This window comes from Lepisosteus platostomus, chromosome 10 (genome assembly GCF_059453375.1).
Source record: "Lepisosteus platostomus isolate fLepPlt1 chromosome 10, fLepPlt1.hap1, whole genome shotgun sequence".
Taxonomy (NCBI): Eukaryota; Metazoa; Chordata; class Actinopteri; order Semionotiformes; family Lepisosteidae; genus Lepisosteus; species Lepisosteus platostomus.
The window spans coordinates 24,709,426-24,736,191 of record NC_142620.1 but is presented as its reverse complement, the minus strand read 5'-3'; the positions used below and the strand labels follow the sequence as shown (position 1 = coordinate 24,736,191).

General features: G+C 40.1%; 1 protein-coding gene across 3 annotated transcripts; it reads left to right on the top strand.

The window, feature by feature from the left end:
• The first annotated feature begins 748 nt into the window (after positions 1 to 748).
• Positions 749 to 4,624, top strand: LOC148653628 (uncharacterized). Of its 3 annotated transcripts, XM_088648881.1 has the most exons (5): positions 749 to 1,151; positions 3,094 to 3,241; positions 3,329 to 3,442; positions 3,551 to 3,595; positions 4,148 to 4,624. In XM_088648881.1, the coding sequence occupies exons 1-5, from the start codon at positions 1,105 to 1,107 to the stop codon at positions 4,613 to 4,615; spliced, it is 822 nt and encodes a 273-aa protein (XP_088505007.1). In that variant the 5' UTR covers positions 749 to 1,104; the 3' UTR covers positions 4,616 to 4,624. The 3 variants fall into 3 exon arrangements, with proteins under 3 accessions (XP_088505007.1, XP_088505005.1, XP_088505006.1); XM_088648879.1 differs by lacking the exon at positions 3,551 to 3,595 and having other exon boundaries at positions 753 to 1,151; XM_088648880.1 differs by lacking the exon at positions 3,551 to 3,595 and having other exon boundaries at positions 756 to 1,151; positions 3,141 to 3,241.
• Positions 4,625 to 26,766: the final 22,142 nt, after the last annotated feature.

Here is a 26,766-nt window from a genome sequence, read left to right as displayed (position 1 = left end):
GCGTTATTATTTCGCTCCGCAGGCTTGACACGTCTGGCTTTGGTCAGCGTCTTAACAGCCGTCTCCGATGCAGTCACCACCTTGGGGTCCGACGTTTCCGCCGCGTGTCGATACAGCTGCTGTGTGAAAAAATAAGACTTTTTATTACCATGCCAATGCTTCACATCTCAAAATCTGAAAACAACACTGTGATAAAAATAAAAGACTTTTCAACACAACAATCAATGAAATCTAAACTGTCAAAGTCAGAAAACTATGATAACTATGATAAAAACGCCACACATATGGTGCATCCTTACACAAAGGGCTGCGGGTGAATGGAACAAGTTACCCGGATATGTTGTTACACCGGTTTCCTTGACGGCGGTGGTGGCGCTACTGGGTCAAGCGGCGTGCTAACGGCCTGTAGACCCTCGCACAGACCAGTCGCTTTTAACTTTAAAAGCTAGGCAGTTTTAAAATAAGGTTTTTTAACACCCCCAAACAGAAAACTCCGCGAAGTAGGATCTTTCAGCGAATTAACATCCTAACAAAAGAAGTAACGTTTACCGTAAGTGGAACATAACACATCTTGACCACGCTTAAATTATATTAACCTTTGCTTGTTGGTTTCAGCTGTTTTGAGCTCGTTGCCCCAGTTAACTTGTTGGCTCGCGGCAGTTTAATTTTTGAAGGTCCGGGGTCTGCACGGAGTGGGAAAATACCATTAGTGAAAAAATAGAAAAATGGGTATTTTTATTATAGACACGTTTAAATGACCAGGCTAAAAGAAATGTTTTATATAATACCGACCTCTTCTCTCAGGCGCTCTGATAATATCCCCCGCACCGTCTGGTATGACGTGAACATCGGCCTGTGTCTCCAAAGGTTTTGGGTTGGTAATGCAAACCCCAAACGAGGTTTTTTAAATGTGTGGCGACTTGTCCCTTCGCCCGCGTCTGTGGAATAGACACATATGAGTTTTGGTGTGGAGTATATACCCCTGTGTCTTTAAGACTCACATGGGCGTAAAGCGTTATTCAAAACATTGTCGTAATTACTCACCAGTGTTGTGCTGCGCCGTAACTGGTCTTTTTACAGCAGTGGTTTTCGGGGCTATTGGAAATGAATGGATACACACAGTCACGACCACATTACGGCACCAATCCCCGGTAATTCCATTATAATCATTCAATATTGCCTAGTATACAAATATTATACAACGTTTTGTAACTATAGCTAACACGAGACATGCACCGTGACGTTGTAATTGTCGCACAATAAGCCAGATATACATACCGCTGAAATTCGTGGAACCCTCGTCTTCGTCTATCAAGTCGAACAGTGCTAAGTCTGTAAATAGACTATCTTCAGACTGTTGCAATTGATCGGCGTGATCCATTCTGACGAGTTAGGCGATAACGTGAGACTGTAGGAATTGGAATGCAGCTAAAACTTCGCCTGTTAAGCCGCTGGTACTTATACTCAATCCGCTAAACATTCTCTTCTAAGAAACACACATGGCCCCCCATAAAACCATTAATCTTAGGTATCGTTGGGGGTGCACGTACTGGTCTGTAGAAATTATTTTAAGAAACATTTTAGAAAACGTTTTAGACCGTTATAATGTTAAAGTCTATATTATTTTAAGACATACAACGGTGTCTAAAATTTCATAGCTGTTAAAACGTGGCGAAAATGTACCGCGATGTCTTTGTTTAATTCACCAACAGACCGCTAAGAATATTATCAAGCAAAATGTTTTTTATTATGTATCTGTTCTTTATAGGGACGTGTTCACAAACCAAGCTTGACGTTTTGAGGTTTTATTTTTCTGCGCTGCGCTGTTAAGAACATTTTTGCGTGAAATACATGTGGTGCTTGTAAATTAGAAAACTTTACATGAATTTAAAATGTTTGTAAACTTTCCCTGGTGTCAATTTTAGCACCCCCCCACCACTCTGCATTCCAGAGCCTGTAACTAACCCCTCCCCACATCCCGTCTCCAATATCATCACAAATCATCTCTACAGGGAAACAATTTTAAAACTTTAAGAACAATCCGTTAAAGTCTGAAGAACAACACCCCACCATTTGTTGTCTGTTAACACCTTAAAGACTTTTATGCTGGCGCTGTGTGGAAATGTATCCCAAACTTTCGAAAAAGCTGTCGCGAATGTGTTATTAAAAATAAACTGTGTCTTATTACGTTATTTTAAAAACTTTAAGACCAACCCCGCGTGTTTAAAATTTCTTTTCTGGGCAAACACATCATTTGTGTTTGCGTTGTGTGTTAATACTTTTAAAGTTTAAAACTTATAAACTGATAAGCGAATATAGATCGTTATAATGTTAAAATCTATATTATTTTAAGACATACAACGGTGTCTACATTTCTTAGCTGTTAAAACGTGGCGAAAACGTGCCGCGTTGTCTTTGTTTGATTCACCAACAGACCGCTAAGAATATTATCAAGCAAAATGTTTTTTATTATGTATCTGTTCTTTATAGGGACGTGTTCACAAACCAAGCTTGACGTTTTGAGGTTTTATTTTTCCGCGCTGCGCTGTTAAGAACATTTTTGCGTGAAATACATGTGGTGCTTGTAAATTAGAAAACTTTACATGAATTTTAATGTTTGTAAACTTTCCCTGGTGTCAATTTTAGCACCCCCCACCACTCTGCATTCCAGAGCCTGTAACTAACCCCTCCCCACATCCCGTCTCCAATATCATCACAAATCATCTCTACAGGGAAACAATTTTAAAACTTTAAGAACAATCCGTTAAAGTCTGAAGAACAACACCCCACCATTTGTTGTCTGTTAACACCATAAAGACTTTTATGCTGGCGCTGTGTGGAAATGTATCCCAAACTTTCGAAAAAGCTGTCGCGAATGTGTTATTAAAAATAAACTGTGTCTTATTACGTTATTTTAAAAACTTTAAGACCAACCACGCGTGTTTAAAATTTATTTTCGGGTGAAACACATCATTTGTGTTTGCGTTGTGTGTTTATACTTTAAAACTTATAAACTGATAAGCGAATACTTTTCGCTCTCGATAAATCAGGGGGGTGATCACAACCAATTGAAAAATGTCTTGTGTTATGTAGGCGTGTTACACCATTGGCGCATATTCTTAAACGCTCCGACCTGACAGGGCCGCAGTGCGTGCTTGGAGCTGTCAGACACCGCAGAGCTGCTGAGATGGCTTCTTTGTGTGGAGAAACAACGGGGTCCGCTACTCTACAAAGTGAAGAGGTAGGCGGCTAAAATATTTTTTCTGCTCGTGGAATTGTTGTATCGGTGCTTAGCGTATGTCATTTTAATACTTGGTCTTCTTTTTAGCAAAACCCGACCCCACCTTCTGCGTCCTGTGACATCGGCGGGGGTGTGAGTTCAGCTGGGGTACCAGATGTTGAAGAACAGCCGGGTGCTAGCGATGATACCTCGCTACAAATGGTAAATATTAACGAAAAACCTTAGCTCAAAAGTGCGTTAAATGCTCGATATTTTAGGTGCAAAGCATGTCTATTTTGTTAAGCCTTCCTTTTCTTTTTCCTTTAATAGAATAAAGAGGATGTGGACGGGTCAATCTTCAGCCTACCGGCACATGTGAATGTCTCGTGTCTATGCTTGTGTGTTCGCCCAAATGTTAATAAAGCTGATGCCCCTGTCCCTAATGAGCCCGATGTTATGCCCCAGATTGTGAAACCAGTAGTTTATTGCATCTTCAAACACTGATTAAAGGGGGTCCTGGTTGATGACTGCCCGGCCTGTTTGATTGACCACCCCGGGCAGCGGGGTCACACATGCCTGTCTGTCGGCTACACAGATGGGTTTGAAGATGTGACGTTTGCCGCTTTAGAAATTTATAAGTCTCTCAGTTTAGCCCGAATTTTATCGGCTGTTCTGTACACCGCCCGGTGTCTGGGTTCGTACACCATTACAAACGACACTGAGTGGGGCATAAAACAGTTGCTAAAAAATATAATTGAGGACCGCTCCCCATACGAGCATGTACACGCCACCCTTGAACAGCTGGATGAAAAATTAGTAGACGTGACTTTTGATGAGTTGCAAAAGAAACACTATTCTTATTTTTACAGACGCAAAAAAAAAAAGATCTATGTAAAATGTGAATACAGATTTCACTCTGTTTTACAGACCCAGGTGTGCCATCGACCGAAGAATGAAGAATTTCGAATGTATACGTCTGAATTCTTACTAAGAATGCTTTACACACTTCTCTCTACAAAGCTTGATATGCAAAACAAAGAGTCGAATGCTAATGTCCTTAAATTTGTTAAAGAGATAGATGCGTATGTCGAGAACTTGAGTGAAATTATTACAGATCTGATGTTTTCAGATCAGAAAAGGAAGCCTGGGGGGTTCTACAGTGTGTATTCCAAAATACAGCGTGTTTTGCACAGAACCTGTGGTAACACCATCCCGCTGGTTACGCAGGCACATTTTTTTGCCCTGCTAGATCGGATCGCCCAGTGTGGTTCGCATGGCTTTAGACACGGGGAGCGGAAGGGGGTTATGAATGCTTTTTCAGATGCCGCAAAGTTTCTCAGCAATGTGGGGGTGGTGGTTACGTGTACCGAACTAATTTTCCGCACCAACATTTAATTGTTGAATGCAAACAGCCGGTAACGCATGTGTGCTCCGTTGTTTCACTGTTTGAAAACCCCCTGTTGAAATAAAGCGGTTCACATTTCACATACTAGCAAACTGGAGTCTGTAACTTGTGTAAAAAGTGCTGCTGCGCTGTTTCTGTGTTTGAAAACCCACTGTTGAAATAAAGCGGTTCACATTTCACCTGGTGTTTGTCCTGCGAATTCTTTCCGTGAGACTTTACGCAGTCAGTGTGTGTGTGCTTGCACCCCGGCTGTTTTGGAGACTCGACTTGTGCAGCGTATAAGCAGCCACGGCCCCACCAGTCTTGGTTTTCAGCGCCACGGCCCAAGCATATTTAGACAGCATGTCTATACACATTAAGATGTAACAGAAACCGTCGTTGAACGCGTGGTGTTCTCTCATGTCCACCAAGTCGGCCTGCCACTGCCAGTCCATTTCGGACACCAGCGTCCTGTTTCTCTTAAAACGTACGCGCGCCGGCTTGTGCAGTGTATAAGCAGCCTGGCCGGACAGCCACTCGACCACCCGGCCGCGGCTGACGCCGCTCACACCCCGGGATCTCGCGGCTCGCAACAGACCCCCTGCGCCGCCGTAACTGCCTGATTTCCTAGGGTTATAATAGAGTGCACTCAACCCCGCGGCAGACATGCTCCCCTTCCAAACCAATACACACTCACACACACCCTGGGATGCGCCGGCTGGGGGCTTTGGGACCCCGAGGCGCCGGGGCGAACGGCCGGTGGGGGTTCCGACCCACACCATTGGCTCCTGAGGGGGTGGGACATGCACAAATAACAACACGCCATTGGATGGCAGGGGGGCGGGACAACCAAACACCGCGGACAACCATTGGCTGGAAAAGGGGGCGTGGTACCTGTCAAAAGTTTGACGAAAGGTGTCGCTTTATACTACTTATAGTCTTACTTATAGTTAACTAAAACAGAATTGATTTTAGTCACAGTTTAGTCAGGTAGTTTAATTTAATGTATTAGTAATTGTATTATAAAATGTATGAAGTATATTAAAATGTATTTCTAATAAAATAATTAACACACCAGCAAATGTGTCACTTCCACTTGTATTGTTCCTGCGCTGTACTCACGATTCACCTGGTCAACATTCCCAGCAGAGTTCTCTCTGCTTTATGTCCCCTGTCTACCTGAAACCATGTTGTTCCCCATCTGTTCCCGTTTTCCTGCATGCCTGGATTTTCCCTGTCACTTGCCTGCATCCTGATCCAGTGCATTACTGTTCTTGCCTCCACCAATCCTGCCTGCTACGTGCAGTGTGTTAAGGATTCAGCCAGTGAAACCGAAACCAAGTAATGAACCCACTTGCAGGAGCCGATAGAGCCAAGTCGTGATCCAAATACCGTAGATGATGGAGAGAGCCGAGAGTCCAGGGGAAGCCAGTGATCCAAACAGGGAGAGAGCAACCAAAGCCAGACCGTAATCCAAAACCATAGACAAAGGAGAGAACCGAGAGTCTAGGGGAAGCCAGTGATCCTAACAGGGAGAGAGCAACCGAAGCCAAGCCGTATTCCAAAAAAACTGTAGTAAAAGGGAAGAAACCAAAGTCGAAACCAACACAGTACGCAGAGGTAGAAGGCTAGCGCAACAAAGAAGCTAGAACGGAAAACCAATACTGAGCGAGGAGGTAGGGAAAGACTAGTGCTTAAATACAAGATGAGACGGAGGTGTGGTGGTGAAAGCATACATTGATAGGTAGACTAATGAACTAAGACTACGCCTTCTTCTGCCTCTTCCGTTTCCGGGAGGCAGGGATCATAACACAGTGTGCGTCCAGGTTTCTGCTACTTGCAGCACCGCATCTGGCTGTGGGTTTGGTACAGTGGTTGCCTGCCATCAGTGCATGCATTTCTATTGCATCCTGTTGCACTGGATTTGTTGTACAGTTGGCACAAATCACTTCTGTTCCCCCAGTGCCTTTGTCGCACTACATTTTGTTTCACTTTGGTGTGTGTGTGCTGGAGGTGAGCTGCTGTCAGATTTGCAGTTCTCTCATAGTCCTGTTGCCAGTCAAGAGCTTAGCCTTCAAGAGTTCAGCACAGCTACCAGCCTGGTAATCCTTCCCATCCTCACCTGCCAGCAACCCAACCCTGTGTGCCTGTCAGCTTGCTCTCCACCTTTGGACTATGCCTCTGCCTGCCACTCTCTCTGCTTGCTCCCTGTCCTGACTTGGCCCTGTGACTCTGCAGTGGTTCAGGTCCTCAGTATGGTCCTCAGTATGGTTTAACCCAGTATAGTTCAACCCAGTCCAGGACTCGCCTCTGCAGTCCACCCTGACACAGTGCACTTGGCATGGTCTCTGGAGTAGACCCCCCAAGAGTGCTTGCATCTGGTAGACCAGTGACATGTGCCCTGTCCTGCCTGACTTCAGGTGGAGACCAACCAGCCCTGTCCTTTCCCTGATTCTCCTCCCTGTAACTGTCCCTTTGAAGCAGAGTCCATTCTAGAATACGTCTGCCACTACCCCTAGACTTTGACACCCTTGCTCTTGAGACTGTAATCTCTCCATGCCTGCCGGTGCCATCTAGGTGTACAGTATTGTGTAACTAAAACATAATACAAACTTTGATGTTCAGATATTGTATTCATTTTTTCTAATCTACTTCCCTTTGAATATGACGTTTGTAATTGCCACTCCTGAATCCCAATTACCCTGTATCCTTATATCAGGTACTAACACCTTGTGGATGGTGGAAGGGTGAGGATTGTGTGTACCTTTCTCCTAAATACAAACCTATTAGAGTCATTTGATAGTGAGTCAGTCTGTAGTGCTCAGAGTGTCATATAAAAGAGTTAGTAACACTTTCTAGTGTTCACTAAGCATGGCTGTATCTGTTTAATACAGGTTGGAATATCTCCAAAATCACAGGCTGCTGCTATGCAAGTGGTGTCAGGTGACCACTAAATTGCACTTCCCAGTGGACCTTAATGATCCTGGAGTCATGGTTAAGTTTCCTTTCAATTCAGTTGATGAAGCAATCTCTCTTTTATCTGGCTCTCCACTAATATGCAGTGGGGCTGCTGGCACATAATCTCTTCCACAGATTACTGTGTTGGATACTTCACTTCACTGGTTTATGAACTTGGTTCCCTCTTATATGTAAAGCCTTTGAGATGAAAAGTGCTATATAAAAACAATTATGCAATTAATGCCAGGAGTCTGAACAAGATAGTTATTGAAGATAGATTGATGTCAGAATTAATAATTCTTTTTGACAATTTTGCAGTCTCATATGTTTTGGTAGGACACAGAGAGTACTTTCATGCACTAATTGTAAATCTTGCTCATAATTAACTAATAAGCAATGTCTGAGCTATAGTTTTCCAACAGAAACCACTCAGGAGACTTACTGATTAATTTACAGTTTGAGCAACCAATGTCAAATATATAATTAAAAAAACTCAACACTCACATAGTGTTTTTTAAATACATTATATATTGTTTTTCTGTGAAGTGAAGATAAGAAATCTCTGGAAAACAAAACACATACTGAATAAGGACAAAATAAGTAAGCCAAGAAATTATCATAAACAGAGAATCACAAGTGTACCACTGGCATAATGTTTCAGACTGTAAAGATGAGAGTTTCTTCGCACAATCTTTTATGAAAGTCATAAGTGGAATGTCAGTGTTAATTATATGTAATAAGAATACTAGTGTATGATATTTCTCAGATGGTTGACACATTTTAATGTGTGCCAGAATATTAATTTTATCAATCTCTTATTGAGTCTGCACTTACCTTCTGTATCACAGCATGGTTTAGTAATACAATACAAAATGATAAATAACATCTAGAGATAACTGTCAAGTTGACATCTAAGCCCCTAATCTGTTATTTACCATCTCCTACCACAGTCTTTTATATGGTTGAATGTTTTGCTGGTGATTAATCTCATCCAGTTTATCACATGCCTCATGCCACCATTTGGCTGGCATTTTAAATCAATTAAAATGAACTCTAGATGTTTCAGTTCTTATTATTTTCCTTTATGAATGTGTAATGTTAATGCTTGTGAATTAATCAAATATTTGAAGTGCAATATAATCTTGCATAGAAATTGTGTGCAAAATACAGGAAAGTTCCTAGAGGACTCTGTATCACTTGGCACATAAAGTATCTGTATATGCATCTCTACATTTTGAATTTATGACAGGTGCATTGAAGTTTTGAGTTACTGTAATCCACTCCCAAACTAAACCTTAGGTGCTATTTTTGTTTTAAAGAGACTTTATTGTAAGATATAATGTTCAATGAGTGACAATTTTTAGCAGTGCTGGGGTTTAATTCCTTGGATGATTTATTTGTGGAGTTTGTATGTCCTCCCCATGTTTGTGTGGGTTTCCTCTGGGTGCTCCAGTTTACTCCCACAGTCCAAAAACATACAGTACCTGTAGGTTAATTGTTAACTGTTAATTCCCAGGTTACTGGGAAACTTTGCCTTGGTGTGAGAGTGTGTCTGTATGTGTCATGTGATGGACAGATGTCTTACCCCAAGTGTATCCTGCCTTGTACATGTTGCTTGCTGTGATGGGATCAAGCTCTCCCATGACGCTGTATAGGATAAAGTAATTAGATAATGAATGGATAAATAGATGTTCTACACTAGCACAATGCCTTGAAAATGTATTCAGACCACCACAATGGTGTGCCACTGTTTGAAATTACAAAATGATACACAATCATTGATTTTAACTTAATAATTTATTCAAAGCCTGAATTATCAAACAGAAGATTTCTAACAGCAAAATAAGTTACGTCAGACCCTTGAACTCAAACTTTGGTGGAAGCACATTTGAGAGCAATACCAGTTGGAAGTTATTGTTGGGTTTACTTTGTAAACTAAGAACACTGCCTTGGTGAAAGTTGTAACTATTCTTCTTGGCAGATTTGCTGATTTGCTAAGAAAATCACAAGGTGCTATGGATGGTATGGACTCAGTGATGCACTTTGGTGGGCTCGTGTCACTTTGCATTTAACCTTTTACTACCAGTGACATATTTAGCCAATGTCTGCCTGGAATTCCCCCCCCCCTTAAACATTTAATAATAATAATAGCTTACACTTATATAGCGCTTTTCTGGACACTCCACTCAAAGCGCTTTACAGGTAATGGGGACTCCCCTCCACCACCACCAATGTGCAGCATCCACCTGGATGATGCGACGGCAGCCATAGTGCGCCAGAACGCTCACCACACATCAGCTATCAGTGGGGAGGAGAGCAGAGTAATGTAGCCAATTCATAGAGGGGGATTATTAGGAGGCCATGATTAGTAAGGGCCAATTGGAAATTTGGCCAGGACACCGGGGTTACACCCCTACTCTTTTCGAGAAGCGCCCTGGGATTTTTAATGACCACAGAGAGTCAGGACCTCGGTTTTACGTCTCATCCGAAGGACGGCGCCTGTTTACAGTATAGTGTCCCCGTCACTATACTGGGGCATTAGGACCCACATGGACCGCAGGGTGAGCGCCCCCTGCTGGCCCCACTAACACCTCTTCCAGCAGCAACCTTAGTTTTTCCCAGGAGGTCTCCCATCCAGGTACTGACCAGGCTCACACCTGCTTAGCTTCAGTGGGCTGCCAGTTGTGAGTTGCAGGGTGATATGGCTGATTTGTTATATCTCTGCAGCAGAACATAGCAGGAGCCTGATTCAGGTCTTAAATCGAAGCTAACCCCCTTGGCTTTGAGTGTGAATAGTCAAATTTCTTATATTTCTTAATGTGTCCACTCAGCAGACAAACATATGAAAAAAAAACAGCTGGCGAACATTTTTTTTTGGTCTTCAGAGGTCAGATTTTTCAACTATATGCATGTCAAGGGCCTGGGAATGATTTGAAAACCTTGTTCTAGGTGGCTACTAGCCTGGATAAAAGTTTGGGACAAATTGACCAATTAGAAAAAATTCTACATCATGTTTTGTGAAGACTGGACCTGGAATTAAATTTCACGCCTATAATAAAAAATCATAAAAATATTGAAAATAATAAGAATAAAAACCATTGCAATTGCTATTAAAACCTTAAGACACTGCTAGAGAGTCTTTATCTGCTGTTATGCAATGAAAAAAAACCTCAGAGTTGCCTTCTGGTGTGAAAAAAAGGAGCACTGATAAGAAACTGATAAAAAACTGATTGATTACCCCTTCTGAGTCAATGATTGACAGCTAAAAATGCAGCCTGAAGCTTCTAGAGGAAGTCTCTGAATGGCTGAAAATACAATGAATGACAGCGGTTTTTACCAATCAAATCGCCTTATTTCTGGCGCTCGTTCTTCAAACATTTACTACGTAATCAATAACGTTTACTAGTCTCTAGCTCTTGAGATAAACTAGTCTGGGTTATTTTGGATATATATCATGCTCCAGAATAAGGTAAAAACATGGGATATATATACAGATGCAGCCATTCAAAGTGCGCGGTACCGACACGTGCCGGAGGTAATTGGCTACGGCGTCGCGCATCGTGACGCAAGATAACACGGGGTACCGTGGTACGTGATTGGTTGACCGACAGGGGCACTCGTGGTCCGTTGGTCTGTCGTAGAAAGATTTACAGTAAACGTCTTTACTGTGCCCGTTGTAGTATTTAATATTTATATGGAATTTTACCACTGAAGGGAAATCTTAGTGCCTGAGCATAAAAAGAATAGGAGCATACTGCAACGCGTGTGAAGGCCATAAACGATATTAATTTTGGAACTTAAACATACAGTATATGGCTGGTCTTGGTACTTTAAAGTAAAAAATACACACCAGTATTCCATTTCTCCCTAAACATTTTAAGCATCGAAGTCTTTAACTAAAGAGATACCGGAGTCAACAAGCATACTTTTAGAATTTGATTAATAGGGAATATAATATGGAATCGCGTATCTAAAGAATTTAATAACGATATGATTATATTCGTGTACTGCGACAGGGCTGTGTAGGGCTGTTTCGCCTCTCTCTTCATGCGACTGTACCAGGAAGAGGATTTCTTTCTATTCGAAACGTGTATTTTAAAAGTTTAAGAAGTAAAAACCTTACAGCGTACACAGATTTCTAAACTGATCAGGATCTTTATCTTTGTCTTATGCATAATAATGTTCACCGCTCTGTCCAGCAAATTAATAATAAACTTTATTTTATATAGCGTTTTAAACGAATAAGTAATTAGATTGCTCATAAACCTAATCACTTGCTTTTTCTTTTTATTTAGGCTCAGATTTCAACTATAGATCGTATTATTAATAACCATAATAACAACCAACCAACAAAAACAACCATATGAACATAATACCAACCAAAAACATAGATAACGACCACAATACAAAATCAAATATATCAAACCATTATACTCTCGCAAATTCCTCCAATTATCATTAACCCGCCCCTTATGCAAAACCATCCCAGTTAATCCTCTTTATCATCCTCAAAATCTACCTCGATTTTCAACTTAAAGCATTACTGCTTACTGGGTTTTTGAGGGGGGGGGAGGTGTCTTTCGCTGGAAATCTCGCCTGCTTCCACTTTACTCAACCCCCTCTCTGCCGGAGTGCTGGCTGTGACGAATTAAACCGGTTTCACAGGTATTTTCAAAGTAGGAAGTACAGTGTTAAGTGGTAGCTGGGTAAAGCATTAGTACAGTGTAAAGCATTAGCTTTAACATGCTAATGCGTTGGTTTAACAGTCCGGGAGTGGCAAGCTTCCAATATCAACTCGACTCGATTGGAAGACAATGAACGTATTTTAGCCCTAAATGAATTAATAGCAAACATGGTTTACATAAAATACATTTTTCCAAGAAAGTTTATAATAATACGATCTATAGTTGAAATCTGAGCCTAAATATAAAGGAAAAGCATTTTCAGAGAGAAATCACGCTGTGTTTATGTAGAAAAAGTGATTAGGTTTATGAGCAATCTAATTACCTATTCGCTTAAAACGCTATATAAAATAAAGTTTATTTAGAGATGAATGATCAGTGTTGCAGTTTAAATAATTTTTGTAGGAGGGCTTGGACAGATTCCAAGTGCATTTTTGCAATTTACGATGCATTGTCCAATGTGCTGTTGTAATACAGTTTAGAATACAGTTAGTCTAAGCTTTATCAGCTTATTTAAAATAAATTTTTTGAATCCCCGGCGGAACACACTCCATAAGAATCAGCGCTTTTATACAGTATATCGCCTTTAAACACATATATTTAAACGTGTTTACAATTTAAATCAATATAAATGTTGATTTTGTAACGCATAGGTGAGCTGGTGTACTAGGAAAGTGAGTCTGGGCAAACAAACAAAGCCAAAGTCCAAACGGAGAATCCAAACGGGAGAGAAGAGTCCAAAGCCAGGAGATCCATCCAGGGGTTAAAACCATTAGCTGGGTCGGGACCGGTGGGGCAGGGGATCAGGAACAGAAAGTTAAAACCATAATGGAGCCAGACGCAGCAGGACCCCAGGCTCTCACGATGCGGAAATCAATGAGGAACCAGGAGTAAGGTCTGCGTTTGGCTTTTAAGGGGGAGCGGGAATAGGGAACAGGTGTAGACAATGGGAAGGAACAAGGAAGGGCTGGAGCACCCTTAAGATGAGGGGTTAGCGATCGTGACAGGAATATTCAGCTAAGGACAAGGAGATCAAGAAGACTGCATGGTGAGACTAAAGGAACTTTGCGGATGCTCTAGCTATAGAAGCAGAAGAAGCAGCAAATATAAAACAGGACCCTTACAGAATGCAGCAACTATCTTCCAGTGAAGTATGCAATGTTCCGTTGAAGTCAAAAGATAGACAAATGATCAGCAAAAAATAGATGGAAAAAGATTTTTGATAAGGTTCTCAACAGACCAGATCTAACAGAGATAGCTCATATAGAGGAAGCAGATAAAGACCTGGTATAAATCTATAGAGGAGGTCTTAAATAGATGAAGACCTATATAGGTCCTATACAGAGGAAGATCTATATAGGAGAACTATATAGAGGAAATTAGAAAAGTCAACATGAGTCTGAAGAACACCAGGGAAAACACCAGGAGATGATTAACTGTACAGAGATGATCAATGCTGGTGAGGTATTAATTAAAAAACTTCTATAGCAAAAACTACAGAAAATGTGAGACTGGACTCATTGCTAAGCTGTTGAAGAAAGAGGATTTAGGAAAGTCTGAGAGCCGGAGAGAGACCATGTTGCTATTACACACAAGCAAAATGTTTAGTCAGACTACACTAAAGTGCATGGGAGACAGATCTGATAGGAGAAAGGATTCAAATCCTGTATTGACCATATATGCATCTTCCAGCAGGTCACAGAGAAGAGCAGAAAGTGGAATAGTTCCTTTTACTGACTTTGTGGACTTTGAAATGGTGTTTGACAGCCTTTTCTTGACAGGACTGGATTATGAGAAAAACAGCACCTAAGAGGTAGATGCTCACCTGAAAAAAGCAAAGCAGGTTTGTTCCATGCTCCATCCAGTGTGAAAATCCTTGCAACTAGGACAAAAAGCTTAACAAAGTATCTTCAAAAGTAAAGTGCTGCATTTTTCTCCATGGCTCTGAATACTGGAAAGTGATCAAAACCATTTTAAAGAAGATTAACATCTTTTAGAACTAGTGCCTACAACAGATCAGAAGGATCTACTGGCTAAACACCATAAGGAATGAAGGGCTTTCAGAATCATCGCACACTTAAGTCACTCACTATAATGATCGCAGTTAGAAGGTGGAGGTGGCTATGATATGTTTTCTGAATGGTTCCTAAATCTTTGTCAGAAATAGTGCTGTGTTTTCACCACAAGAGAAACCACACAACCAAACAGATGTGCAATGCACAGTGGAGTGGGAGCTAGAGTCCAAGAAACTGACCTGGGAAACTGCATCAAGAATAGCAGTAGATTGACATAAATGACAGTCTCTTGCACCTGTCTCATGTGTCAGTTGTGGCACAATGGGACCTTGATGTGTTTATGTCTGTTGGAGAGAGGAAAAGGTTCCTCCAAAGAACTTCTGTATATACAATGAGGAAACTTTCTGGGTATTTCAGAAACTAAATGCCTCCAAGATAATTATTCTTCACTTAGGTTCATATTCACTAAACACAACCCACTAGGATGCACAGATTGTACTCAGTTTTTCCCATTCTAAGTTTAATTAATCACCCAGCTGACAGAAGAGGCGATTTTTGACAGCATGTGATTTGCACAGGGACTCCACAGCAACTGGCACCTTCCTTTGAAGTGAGTTCATTTATATTGAAATGAGTGTTTCCTCTGTTGTTCAAAAACCTCTGTCATGCACAGCTTGTGTGCCACTGAGATAATTCCTTAAACCTGCATTACATGTGAAATAAACAGATCCCCTGTGTTCATGGCTGTGGACCTTATATATTCTCCACAGATGTGAGGCTTGTAAAACAGTAGTAGAGGAATGATATACTTGCCTGCAAATTTTATACAGTGCTCTGCAAAAGTATTCATACCCTTGCAGTTTTCATTTTTTATTGGTGTTTTTAATAATTTTCGTATGCACAATCTATTCCAGAAATTCAACGAAAAGAAAAACAAAAATAAGTAATTAATCTAAGCACCATGATTGCAAAACCTAAATTAATTTAAGATTCCAAAAATTCCTTAACAAGCCAGACAGTGGCAATTATATTGTTTCATTTTATTTCAAAATAAACATACCTACCTCTGTAAGGTCCCTCAGTCACAAACCAAATTTTTAAGCATAGATTCGACCATGAAGACAAATGAGCTTATAAAACAACTCAGGGATAACATTCTAGAAAGGCTCAGATCATGAGAAGGATATAAAATATTTAAAATAAATGTAATATGCTCAATTTTAGCATGGTGGGGTTGAGCATTAATAACTGGAAGGCACCTAGACACTGTCTAGATTAGGTTGTCCCTTCAAATTCAACAGCTGGGTAAAGAGGAAACTGGGACCCATGGCAATTTTCAGTCTCACAGATGGGAGAAATGTTTAAGAGGCAACAATATCCCAGTCACTCCATTAAGGGAGGCTAGTATGGAACTGCAGATCCCACAGGGAGTTTGCAACTAAGCACATGAAAGATACTGCACACATGTGCCGAAAGGCTTTTGGTCAAACAAGACAAAATGGGGCCTTTTTGGACAACTTAGTCAGGATCGCGGTCACCGAGGACCACTCCTGTCTCTCCAGATGACACTTTTTATTTATTTTTTTTAAAGATATTTTTAAGAACGCTGAAGGGAAATCTTAGTACCTGAGCATAAAAAGAATAGGAGCATACTGCAACGCGTGTGAAGGCCATAAACGATATTACTTTTGGAACATAAACATACAGTATATGGCTGGTCTCGGTACTTTAAAGAAAACATACACGAAACATGGTTTCATTATGACCAGAATCGGTCTTGAGATATTTTTAACTTGATTTACAGTATTTGAGAGGTATGTCTTAACACCGATACTACAGTACGTAAATACTGCTCACGTATATGTTTCTAGGTTTATATTATGCATTTCATACGGTCAAATTACTTTTGAGCAACTAATAAGAAGCGCGAAACGGTATGCCCAGGGCGTTTCAGTTTCGTTTTGTGCTGGGACTCTGCTTTAACAATGTCGCCGTGGATTGATTAGAGATATCAAGTACATACAAGTCATTTTTTAAATGTTGTAGTTCGTCTTGTAAAAATGTTACGAGTACATCATCTATCAACAATTACACAGGTTCTGTTTCCATATTGCGGATTTTGGTTACGTAATATTATTTTCTAAATTTCACGTTGTGAATATATGATTTGGGCAAACAGAGCCGCAAAGAAGTACATTATGGGTTGTTGTTTTTTTTTTTTGCAGTTTTATCTAGAACAAGCGATGCTTAAACCTTTGTCTGATTCTTGTGAAACTATCCACACGACAGTTACAGTACCTAGGAGTTGACTTCAGTGATGTCACTGATGGGATGTTTCTAAAAATCCATCCTCTGTAAAATGTCTTCTCTAGTTGTCCTGCATATGTATTCGCTAATGAAGCTGTGTGTTCTGAGCCTGGATCTCTACATTTCTGTATGAACCAGCTTAGAGGGCTAAAGACAGCTTGTGTTTAAATTAAGTGTAAGGTAATTTATGCTTCTAAAGTCATGGTCAGCATTTATTATTGTACTGTGCTGTAAACTTTTTCTGTGCCTAGTCACATTATTTTATAGCGTTTTTATAGCGTTATCAAATCTGGTGGCGCTGTGTGTTAGTTTCCTGACTCCCATGTCACATGGTCTGTGATTGAATCCCATGGAACTATGACTTTATTTTTTAACAAACATTTCTTTGAAAAAATGAAACGTTTCCCTTGGTCAGAGATTAAATAAAACCTCACTCGCACCAAACAAATTTATATTTCTAAATATCACAACATGATCGAATTTAAGTCATTTTAATAACAATGAATAGTCACCTAGGCGTTACAATATAAACATTTATATTGATTTAAATCGCGTTTTGATTTAAATCGCAAATGCGGGTTTAAATATATGTGTTTTTTGATTCACAATCAGACAAATGCAACATAAATTGATATCTTTGTCTTGTAAGTATCTTAATAAACTTTCAGCATAGCTTTCTCCCCATTTAGATTTATTTTTCTTGGGATCTTGGGATCAAACGTGGAAAGATTAGATTGTAATCGTTTTTATTTTTTAAATACATTGCGGAGTTAAAGCAAGTTAAAGCCTTGATTTTATATATCACCTTTAAAAGTGGAATCTCAAAGCAAACTAAATACCCAACACCGATTGTACCCATCTGTCATGCTAATAAAGCACCTTGAAGTGAATTTAATTGAGGGAGAGAGGGGGGAGGGCGAGCGAGAGAGCCAGGACAGACAGGCAAATAAGATACACTCCACAGACATTCACAACAGCGACATATCATAAAACGTTTACACATCTTTTCCGGTTCCGGTCGAGAGGGAACGCTGGCGCATTTGGCTGCCGCTCCTCTCACCAGTTTTTCATTTCTATCTACTTATTTATGTTTTTTTTTCCCTTTTTCTCCTCGATTGCACTGATTTCTAGTTTATCTATTTTCATCCGCTTCACGTTACAAGTTCACGGGTGCGACTTCCACTGCATTGTGAACTTACTCAACTGAAGACTTTCACCTCTTGCTACCGCCTTCTCTGGATTTCCTTCCCGTCTCGTTTCATCAATCATGTCTCTGAGGTACACTGCACTGCAACTTCTTCAACTAAAACAAAGCTACTTCCTGGTCAAAGACACATTCGATTACTGCCGTTTTACTGGGATTTTACGACCGACTCGCTACATCCATCGCAGCACAGGACACCGTTCTCTACGTTCGTCTGCCTGCGGAGTCTCTATCCCTGCCTTTCGCCGCACGTCTGTAAGTCCATCACGTACCGGCGCCGATCTAAAAAATCTCCTCTCACTACCGCACCTGGACCGCACTCCGCTTCCCCCCGCATCCCCGAGACTGGCCAGATCAGCGCTACTCAACACCCGCTCCGTTAACAGCAAGGCTCTTCTTTTATGTGACATTATCAAAGAAAAACAACTGGACCTTCTGTGCTTAACCGAAACATGGCACAAACAAAACGATGGACTCCTGTTCAACCAACTAGTTCCTCCTGGATATGGTTTCTTTGACCTTCCGCGTCTTTCAGGCAGAGGCGGGGGCATCATTGTTATTTACAACCTTTTTTACAGTCTAAGTCCTATAGCTATACCTCCTCCCTCTTCTTTTGAGTGTCTTGTTTTAAATGTTTCTATCCCCCAATCTACTATTATTGCCACAGTTTACAGACCACCCAAACCCAGTGGAGTCTTCTTAGGTGAGTTTGCTGATTTTCTCTCATTCTTATCCCTTACATTTAAAAGGATCCTTATTCTAGGGGACTTTAATATACACATTGATTCAACTTCCTCCAGTCTGGCTAAAGACTTCCTTTCTCTTTTGGGATGCTTTGACCTTGCTCAGTTTGTTTGTACCCCTACACATAACAAAGGACACACCTTAGATCTAATTATTGCAAATGACTCCTTTGTCTCCCACTGCTCCCCCCTTGATCTAGGCCTCTCTGACCACTTAGCCATTCTCTTCAATCTGGAATTACCTGTTTCTAACACTTCCCCCTCACGCTCTGTAAATTTCCGCAACTGGCGATCAATTGATCACCCAAGGTTTGCAAATTCTGTTCTGTCCTCCTTATCCTGTTTCTCTTCCTCTGACCCTCTAGAGGACAAAATACAGTTACTTGACAATGCTCTTTTATCTACCCTCGACACCTTTGCTCCTTTAAAAACTCGAACCATCTCCTTCTCTCGCCCTGCCCCCTGGTACAATGACCATCTGCGTTTCATGAAGGCAGCCTCTCGCAAACTTGAGCGTAGGTGGCGTCTTTCCGGCCTAAATGTACATTATCAGGCCTGGAGAGATTACTTATCTGATTATAAGGTTACTATAGAGTCTGCTAGATCCACCTACTTCTCTCACATCATTGAAAATCACCAAAACAATCCCAGACATCTTTTCTCCACCATCAACAGACTGCTCAAGCCAAACTGCCCCACCACATTACCTGCCTCATCACAACTTTGCAACACATTCTTAGATTTCTTTAGTTCTAAGATTGACAACATCCGGCATCACATTCTCTCCACTACGGATAAAATTTCCACACCTCCTCCCTCCTCATCCAACTTCTCTGGTTCCCGTCTCTCCAGCTTCTCTCTTCTTGACTCAGCATCCCTAAACAAACTAGTTACGCGCATGAAACCCACCACATCTATTTTAGATCCCATTCCCACCACTTTATTCCAGTCCTGTTTCTCTTCTCTCTGTCCCATTGTCCTCAATATAATACATGAATCCTTGAGCACCGGCATTGTACCAACGGTCCTCAAAACTGCTGCTATTACCCCAGTGCCAAAGAAGCCTAACATGGCTCTCGACAATCTTAACAACTTTCGCCCCATCTCCAACTTACCCTTTCTCTCTAAAATTCTAGAACGTGCTGTCACACTTCAGTTACATAACCACCTCATGACAAACAACCTTTTCGAACCCCTCCAATCTGGCTTCCGTCAACTTCACAGCACAGAAACCGCCCTAGTCAAAGTCACCAACGATCTCCTAATAGCTTCTGATTCTGGTTCTCTTTCCATACTCATCCTTCTTGATCTCAGTGCTGCCTTTGACACTGTTGACCATAACATCTTGCTTTCTTGTCTCGAGACTGTGTTTGGAGTCTCTGACACTGCCCTCAAATGGTTTAAGTCTTACCTCACTGATCGCTGTCACTTTGTCTCTCTCAATGGGTACAGGTCTGAAATTGGTCTTGTCAAGTCTGGTGTCCCTCAGGGCTCAATACTGGGCCCCTTGCTCTTCAGCATTTACATGTTCCCACTTGGTCAGCTTTTAAGATCACATGGCCTCAGCTTTCATTTTTACGCTGACGATACTCAAATATACATCCATACCAAACCCGACACTGATGTGGCTGTCTCTATTCTATCTAATTGCATCTCTGACATAAAAATTTGGATGACTCAAAACTTCCTTCATCTTAACTGTGACAAGACTGAAGTCATGCTTATTGGTACCCCCCATCAACTTCGCAAAGCCAGTCCTGTAACCCTGTCTGTAGATGGCTCTGTACTTGAGCTCCAATCAAAATTGAAAAACCTTGGGGTTATATTCGATTCTGGCTTAACATTCGACCCACATGTACAGCATACTGTCAAAACATCTTTTTTTCACCTTAGAAATATCGCAAGACTACGCCCTATGCTATCATTAACTGTGGCTGAAAAGCTGATCAACATATTTGTATTCTCTCGAATTGACTACTGCAATGCTCTGCTCCCTGGGGTATCTAAATCTACTCTGAACAAGCTGCAGTATGTCCAAAATTCAGCAGCCAGAATCCTGACCAGATCTAGTGCAAGTGTTCACATTACTCCTATCCTGGAGTCCTTGCACTGGCTTCCGGTCAAATTCCGCGTAGACTTTAAAATCCTCATGCTCACCTACAAGGCTTTACATGGCTTGGCACCTCAATACCTGTCTGAACTTTTATCGCCCTACTCCCCACCTCGCAACCTCCGCTCTTCAAATTCTGCCCTCCTTACTGTCCCCCAAGCCCGTCTACATTGTATGGGCGACAGGGCCTTCTCCTGCTATGCCCCCAAGCTCTGGAACTCCTTGCCCAAGGATATTAGAGAGTCACCTTCTCTAAACTCCTTCAAATCCAGACTCAAAACCCTCCTTTTCAGAAAAGCCTTTACTTAACTGGTTCCATTCTTCACCCCTCTGCTCTTCTTAATACCATCTTCCACGGTCTCCTCTATTGTTATTGTTGTATTGCTGTAATTATAATTGTGTCCTGTCTTGTGAAATTTTTCTTATTTATTGTTGTAGTCTTCTTATTTATTGTTATTGTCATCCTGTAAAGCGCTTTGAGAAGCCACCTTTAAAGGCGCTATATAAAATAAAGTTTATTATTATTATTATTATTACATATAGTTAAGTTATTACTTGGTTTTCAAAGTGCTATGAAATACAATATTGTTGTTGTTGCTGTTATTGTTGTTTTTATCCTGTAAAGCGTTTTGAGAAGCCACCTTTAAAGGTGATATATAAAAGCGCTGAATCTTATGGAATGTGTTCCGCCGGGGATTCAAAAAATTTATTTATAATTTATAAAATAAAGCTGATACAGTTTAGACTTATTTTAAACTGTATTACAGCAGCACAATGGACAATGCAACGTAAATTGCAAAAATGCACTTGGAATCTGTCCAAGCCCTACTTTGTCAGGCATTTTCTTTTACTGCAACGGACATAAAAACTCCCTTGCTTTTAACAGAGCATTTCATAATTTTTAACTACGAAATTTATTTAAACTGCGACACTTATCATTCATTCATATCATTCATTCCATTCCATCCCATTATAAGTCTTACATTTCTCCCTAAACATTTTAAGCATGAAAGTTTTATGAAACGGTGCCCAAATATGCGATTGCTGTATGGAATTAATTTTAATTTAAAACAATTATTTAACACGAAAATTAAGCTGTTTACATCTTCCGCCTGAGAACAGTCACCCGTTGCTACCCAACGCAGAAACACAGCCACTAACTAGCAAAGAGAGGACATTAGCTAGCCAATATGATAAAGAAATAAATGATTATTTTATTTCTTTTGCACATTTATTTGAACATTTCCATCAATTGTACAAGCACTTGGAAACTGTCCAATCCCTAGTTCATCAGGCATTTTCTTTTACGCTGCGGGCATTCTCCCGGTCTGGCGCCGATCTGTGTCTTCTAGGATATAATGCCAGCGAACTCTTGTTTTTATGTCCACTATAACAGACAATCTCCTTTGCTTTTAACCAAGCGTCTAACCCCTCTGATTGGAGAAAAAAGACGTGCTGGTTTGCTATACTGTACATACTGTACCAGGAAGATGATTTCTTTCTATTCGAAACGTGTATTTTTAAAGTTTAAGAAGTAAAAACCTTACAGCGTACACAGATTTCTAAACTGATCAGGATCGTTATCTTTGTCTTATCCATAATAATGTTCACCGCTCTGTCCAGCAAATTAATAATAAACTTTATTTTATATGGAGTTTTAAACGAATAAGTAATTATATTGCTCATAAACCAAATCGCTTTTTCTACATAAACACAGCGTGATTGCTTTCTGAAAATGCTTTTTATTTTTATTTAGGCTCAGATTTCAACTATAGATCGTATTATTATAAACTTTCTTGGAAAAATGTCTTTTATGTAAACCATATTTGCTATTAATTCATTTAGGGCTAGAATATGTTCATTGTCTTCCAATCGAGTCGAGTTGACATTAGAAGCTTGCCACGCCCGGACTGTTACACCAACGCATTAGCATGTTAAAGCGATTTCATTGAGAAGCCTAGCTTTCTTAACTAGTAAGTACTGTACTTCCTTGGTTTTGGAGGGGGGGAGGTGTCTTTCACTGGAATTCTCGCCCCCTTCTACTTTGAAAATACCTGTGAAACCGGTTTAATTCGTCACAGCCAGCACTCCCGCAGAGAGGGGGGTTGTACTTGTTAATGTCTTAGCCGGAACACATCATTATATCTCATTTTGTATTTCTATAAAAAAATCGTTTGCCCAGCTAACACTATTGCTGTTGTTTTTATCCTGTAAAGCGCTTTGAGGAGCACAGCTTTCTCACCACTTAGATTACTTTTTGATACCATCCTTACATAAAGCAGAAACTTCTTGTATTTTCCGATGACATACAAGTGGAAAGATTACAGATTTTAATCGTCTTTTTTCTGAACCAGGGAAAATCTGATCATGTTTCTCTATAACAGTAATAAAAAACTTTATTTTACATATCACCTTTAAAAGTGGCATCTCAAAGCAATACAGTAGATGTAAACTACAGATTACAAAGTAAATACCCAGACAAATTCAGCAGAGAGAGCGTAAAACCTGGGCGTAACAGCTGTTCCTTTTTCTGATCACTCACTCTCTGGATAAACGTCTCACCTGTCCTGTTCTTTGTTTTCCTAATTTGCTGATTATGCCTTCTGCGATCCACTCCTGCCCTCACACCTAAAGAAGACTATATTAAATTTCTTTGCGTGGTCCATTGTGCAATTAACCCTTGTATGTGCTGTCCTTAAGGTGATATCACATAAAGGTGGTATGTAAAATAATGTTTTTATTATTGATATAGAGAAACATGATCAGATTTTTCCCGGTTCAGAAAAAAATATCTAAAGCATACTAGTTTGTCACTAGTATACTTTTAATACAGTCTTTGCTGTGCTCTTGAGGATTCTTGTGATATTTCAAGCTCTGGTTGAATGATAAGTGTCGCAGTTTCAATAAATTTCGTAGTTGGCAATTATGAAACGCTCTGTTAAAAGCAAGGGAGTTTTTATGTCCGTTGCAGTTTTTTTGAAACTGAATCAGCGCTGAACTTGTTTGAATTGACTGAGCTCCGTTCTGTACCACACAATGTCTGTTTTTTTTGTGCTGTCCTTTGACAAAACAAGGCTCACCAGATAATGTGAATCGAAACCTGTTTTTCTAGCTTTTAAAGTCGTGCGATGCGTAAGCGTGAACACATCATTATAGCTTACATATGAAAAATACATAAAATAGCTCCCAAACAAACGCAAACGTGTTTTTAATAAGATGCTTTTATTCATTCATAATCCGACGATTTCAGGAAGACTAATGAAAGGTCTGGCTTTTTTTCTGGAAAACCATAACTCTGGTCTTGTCCAGATTGACTGTCAGCGCTCAGGTCTGACAGTGCTGCTCCAGCAGTGCCAGGTTCTGCTGCAGCCTCTGTTCTGTGGGCCACAGCAGGACCAGGTCATCTGCAAAGAGCAGGAACTCGATTTCTGTAATTAATGCAGATCAGTAAATCAAGGGAAAAAATAGTTATTGCGCCCGGCTCCTCAATGGGCTTTGACGTGCTAATGCATTGGTTTAACAGTCCGGGTGTGGCAAATTTTTTTTTTATTATTGTTATAGAGAAAGATGATCAGATTTCAGAAAAAAAGATCTAAAGTACTGTATACTAGTTTGTCACTCTTCTCATCCCCTCTTTGCTAAATGGCTTTTGAATAGAGTCACATGAAAAGAGAGGTGAAACAGCCCTACACAGCCCTGTTGAAGTACACGAATATAATTATATCTTATTAATTTCTTTAGATACGCGATTCTTTTAATACAGTCTTTGCTGTGCTCTAGAGGATCCTTGTGATATTTCGAGCTCTGGTTGAATGATAAGTGTCGCAGTTTAAATAATTTTCGTAGTTAGAAATTATGGAATGCTCTGTTAAAAGCAAGGGAGTTTTTCTGTCCGTTGCAGTTTTTTTGCAACATGAATATAATTATATCGTTATTAATTTCTTTAGTTACGCAATTCCATATTATATTCCCTTTTAATCAAATTCTAAAAGTATGCTTGTTGACTCCGGTATCACGTTAGTTAAAGACTTCGATGCTTAAAATGTTTAGGGAGAAATGGAATACTGGTGTGTATGTTTTCTTTAAAGTACCGAGACCAGCCATATACTGTATGTTTAAGTTCCAAAATTAATATCATTTATGGCCTTCACACGCGTTACAGTATGCTCCTATTCTTTTTATGCTCAGGTACTAAGATTTCCCTTCAGTGGTAAAATTCCATATAAATATTCAATACTTAAACGGGCACAGTTAAGACATTAAATATACATATACATACTGTATACAGTACAGTTTGCATACGGTAATATGTTTATGTTCCTAAATCAATCTCTTTTATGAGCATGTGAAAGGCATGGTGAATCACTGTACTTTGCATGATTGGAAACAAATGCGTGATTGCGAAATGCTGTGGTGTTACTTTTACAAAGACGGTCAATGAAAAAAAGAATGTGGACCAGGGCAATACTTTGAGTTTACAGCTTGTCCAAGGTCATTCATTATTAATACTATTAGTAATATCTTCGTTAAAGACTTTGATGGCGACAGCTCAAACATGAGAGGTTGAGCTTTATTAGCTCCACCCTGCGGAAATTCCGGATACTATTATTTTACTTGCGGTATTATAGGAGAATTTACGGTAACTAGCGGTATATGCCGGTAACTCGCGGTAGACTGCGTAAAGCGCACCGGAAAATAATGCGGTATCGCCCGCGCATTTTGAATGGCTGCATCTGTAAGTGAGAATTCCAGGGTGAATATCTCCTTCAGCCATGTTGATTTAGTGGCCGGTTAATAACTTTTTTATCTCCTTCCTTCACTCAGTCTTCTTCCAGGTTTCATTTCTGTTCCATTCTTCCTTCTTCTTCTTTCTTTAAACCAGCACTTCTTTCAATGCTTTTCCATGGCTTTATTCAAATTGTGGATTGTCATCTATACATCTTCCTTCTTCTTCCTTCTTTCAGGAACTTGTTCTTGAAGGTTATACAAAAAATCTGCTTCACTTTGGAATCTTTTAGTTTGTCCACATCCTAAAACTGCTTTTTGCATGATTTCATACAGTAAGTCACCCTGATGTCCTGTAAAGAGCTTTGCCACTTCTGGTTTATAAGTATATGATCTATGATCTATGTAGCTAACAGTTCTACCATATGCCAATCTCCATGTCCCTTTATGAATATCTTTGTGCATGAAGAACGCTCCAACTACAGATACAGCCAATTGAGAATGCATTGTGCATGCAAAGTGCATATTAAAACTCATTGCAGAGGTAAACGAGGTGCGCTATACCACTTTATAATTCGGCATTCCAAATCATCCTGTCCAAAGAATCTTCACTGCCCAAAGATCGATACTGTATGTAGCACATGTAGTGCATTAGATGTTAGAGAAAAGATTATGATACTAATCCATTTAATATGGAAAATAAAAATAACCAAGGTATAAAACTATCTTTGAACACCCTCAACGATATTAACTAAAAAAAAAAAGTATACAACAGTGCTGTATTTTACCTTTTTCATACCACTTTTTTTACCACTTTCTTGTCACTTCCTGTGGATATTTTGGTAAGGATTTTACATGCTTGTTTCAACTATATTTTCTGTAATGGAAAAAGAAACACAAATCAGAGTGATGTTCTGGCAGTGACTCTCTGAAGACCCGCAAGTTAGTCCTTGCTGAATTAGTAGAGTTTGTGCACGTGAAAAGTGACTGTGGGTCCAAGCAAGTCACACTCTTTAGACAGGGAGAAGACCGGTTCATTCCCGATGTAGCACTAGTCCTGAATACTGAGATTCAGCTGTCGACAGGTCCGACCGTAGTTCACTTGTTGATCAGTCAAACGCTCACAGTGGGTTACAAGCGGTTCACAAGGGTTGCTGCTGGGCTAACCTCGGGCCGATCCTTTGGTTACACACGGATGTAAAAGTGTTTTTTAACTATATAAACCTGTTTTTTAGCTTTTAAAGTCATACAATGTCTAAGGCAGGGACACGTTATTGTTTCCTATTTTTCTTTTAAAAAAATTAAAAATCAGATGTCCATACAATATAATATATTATTTTTTTACGTTTTTGAGAGAATTCAGAACGCTTCGACTGATGCATAAAAAATGTAGCATAATGTGTTGTGGTGATAAAGCC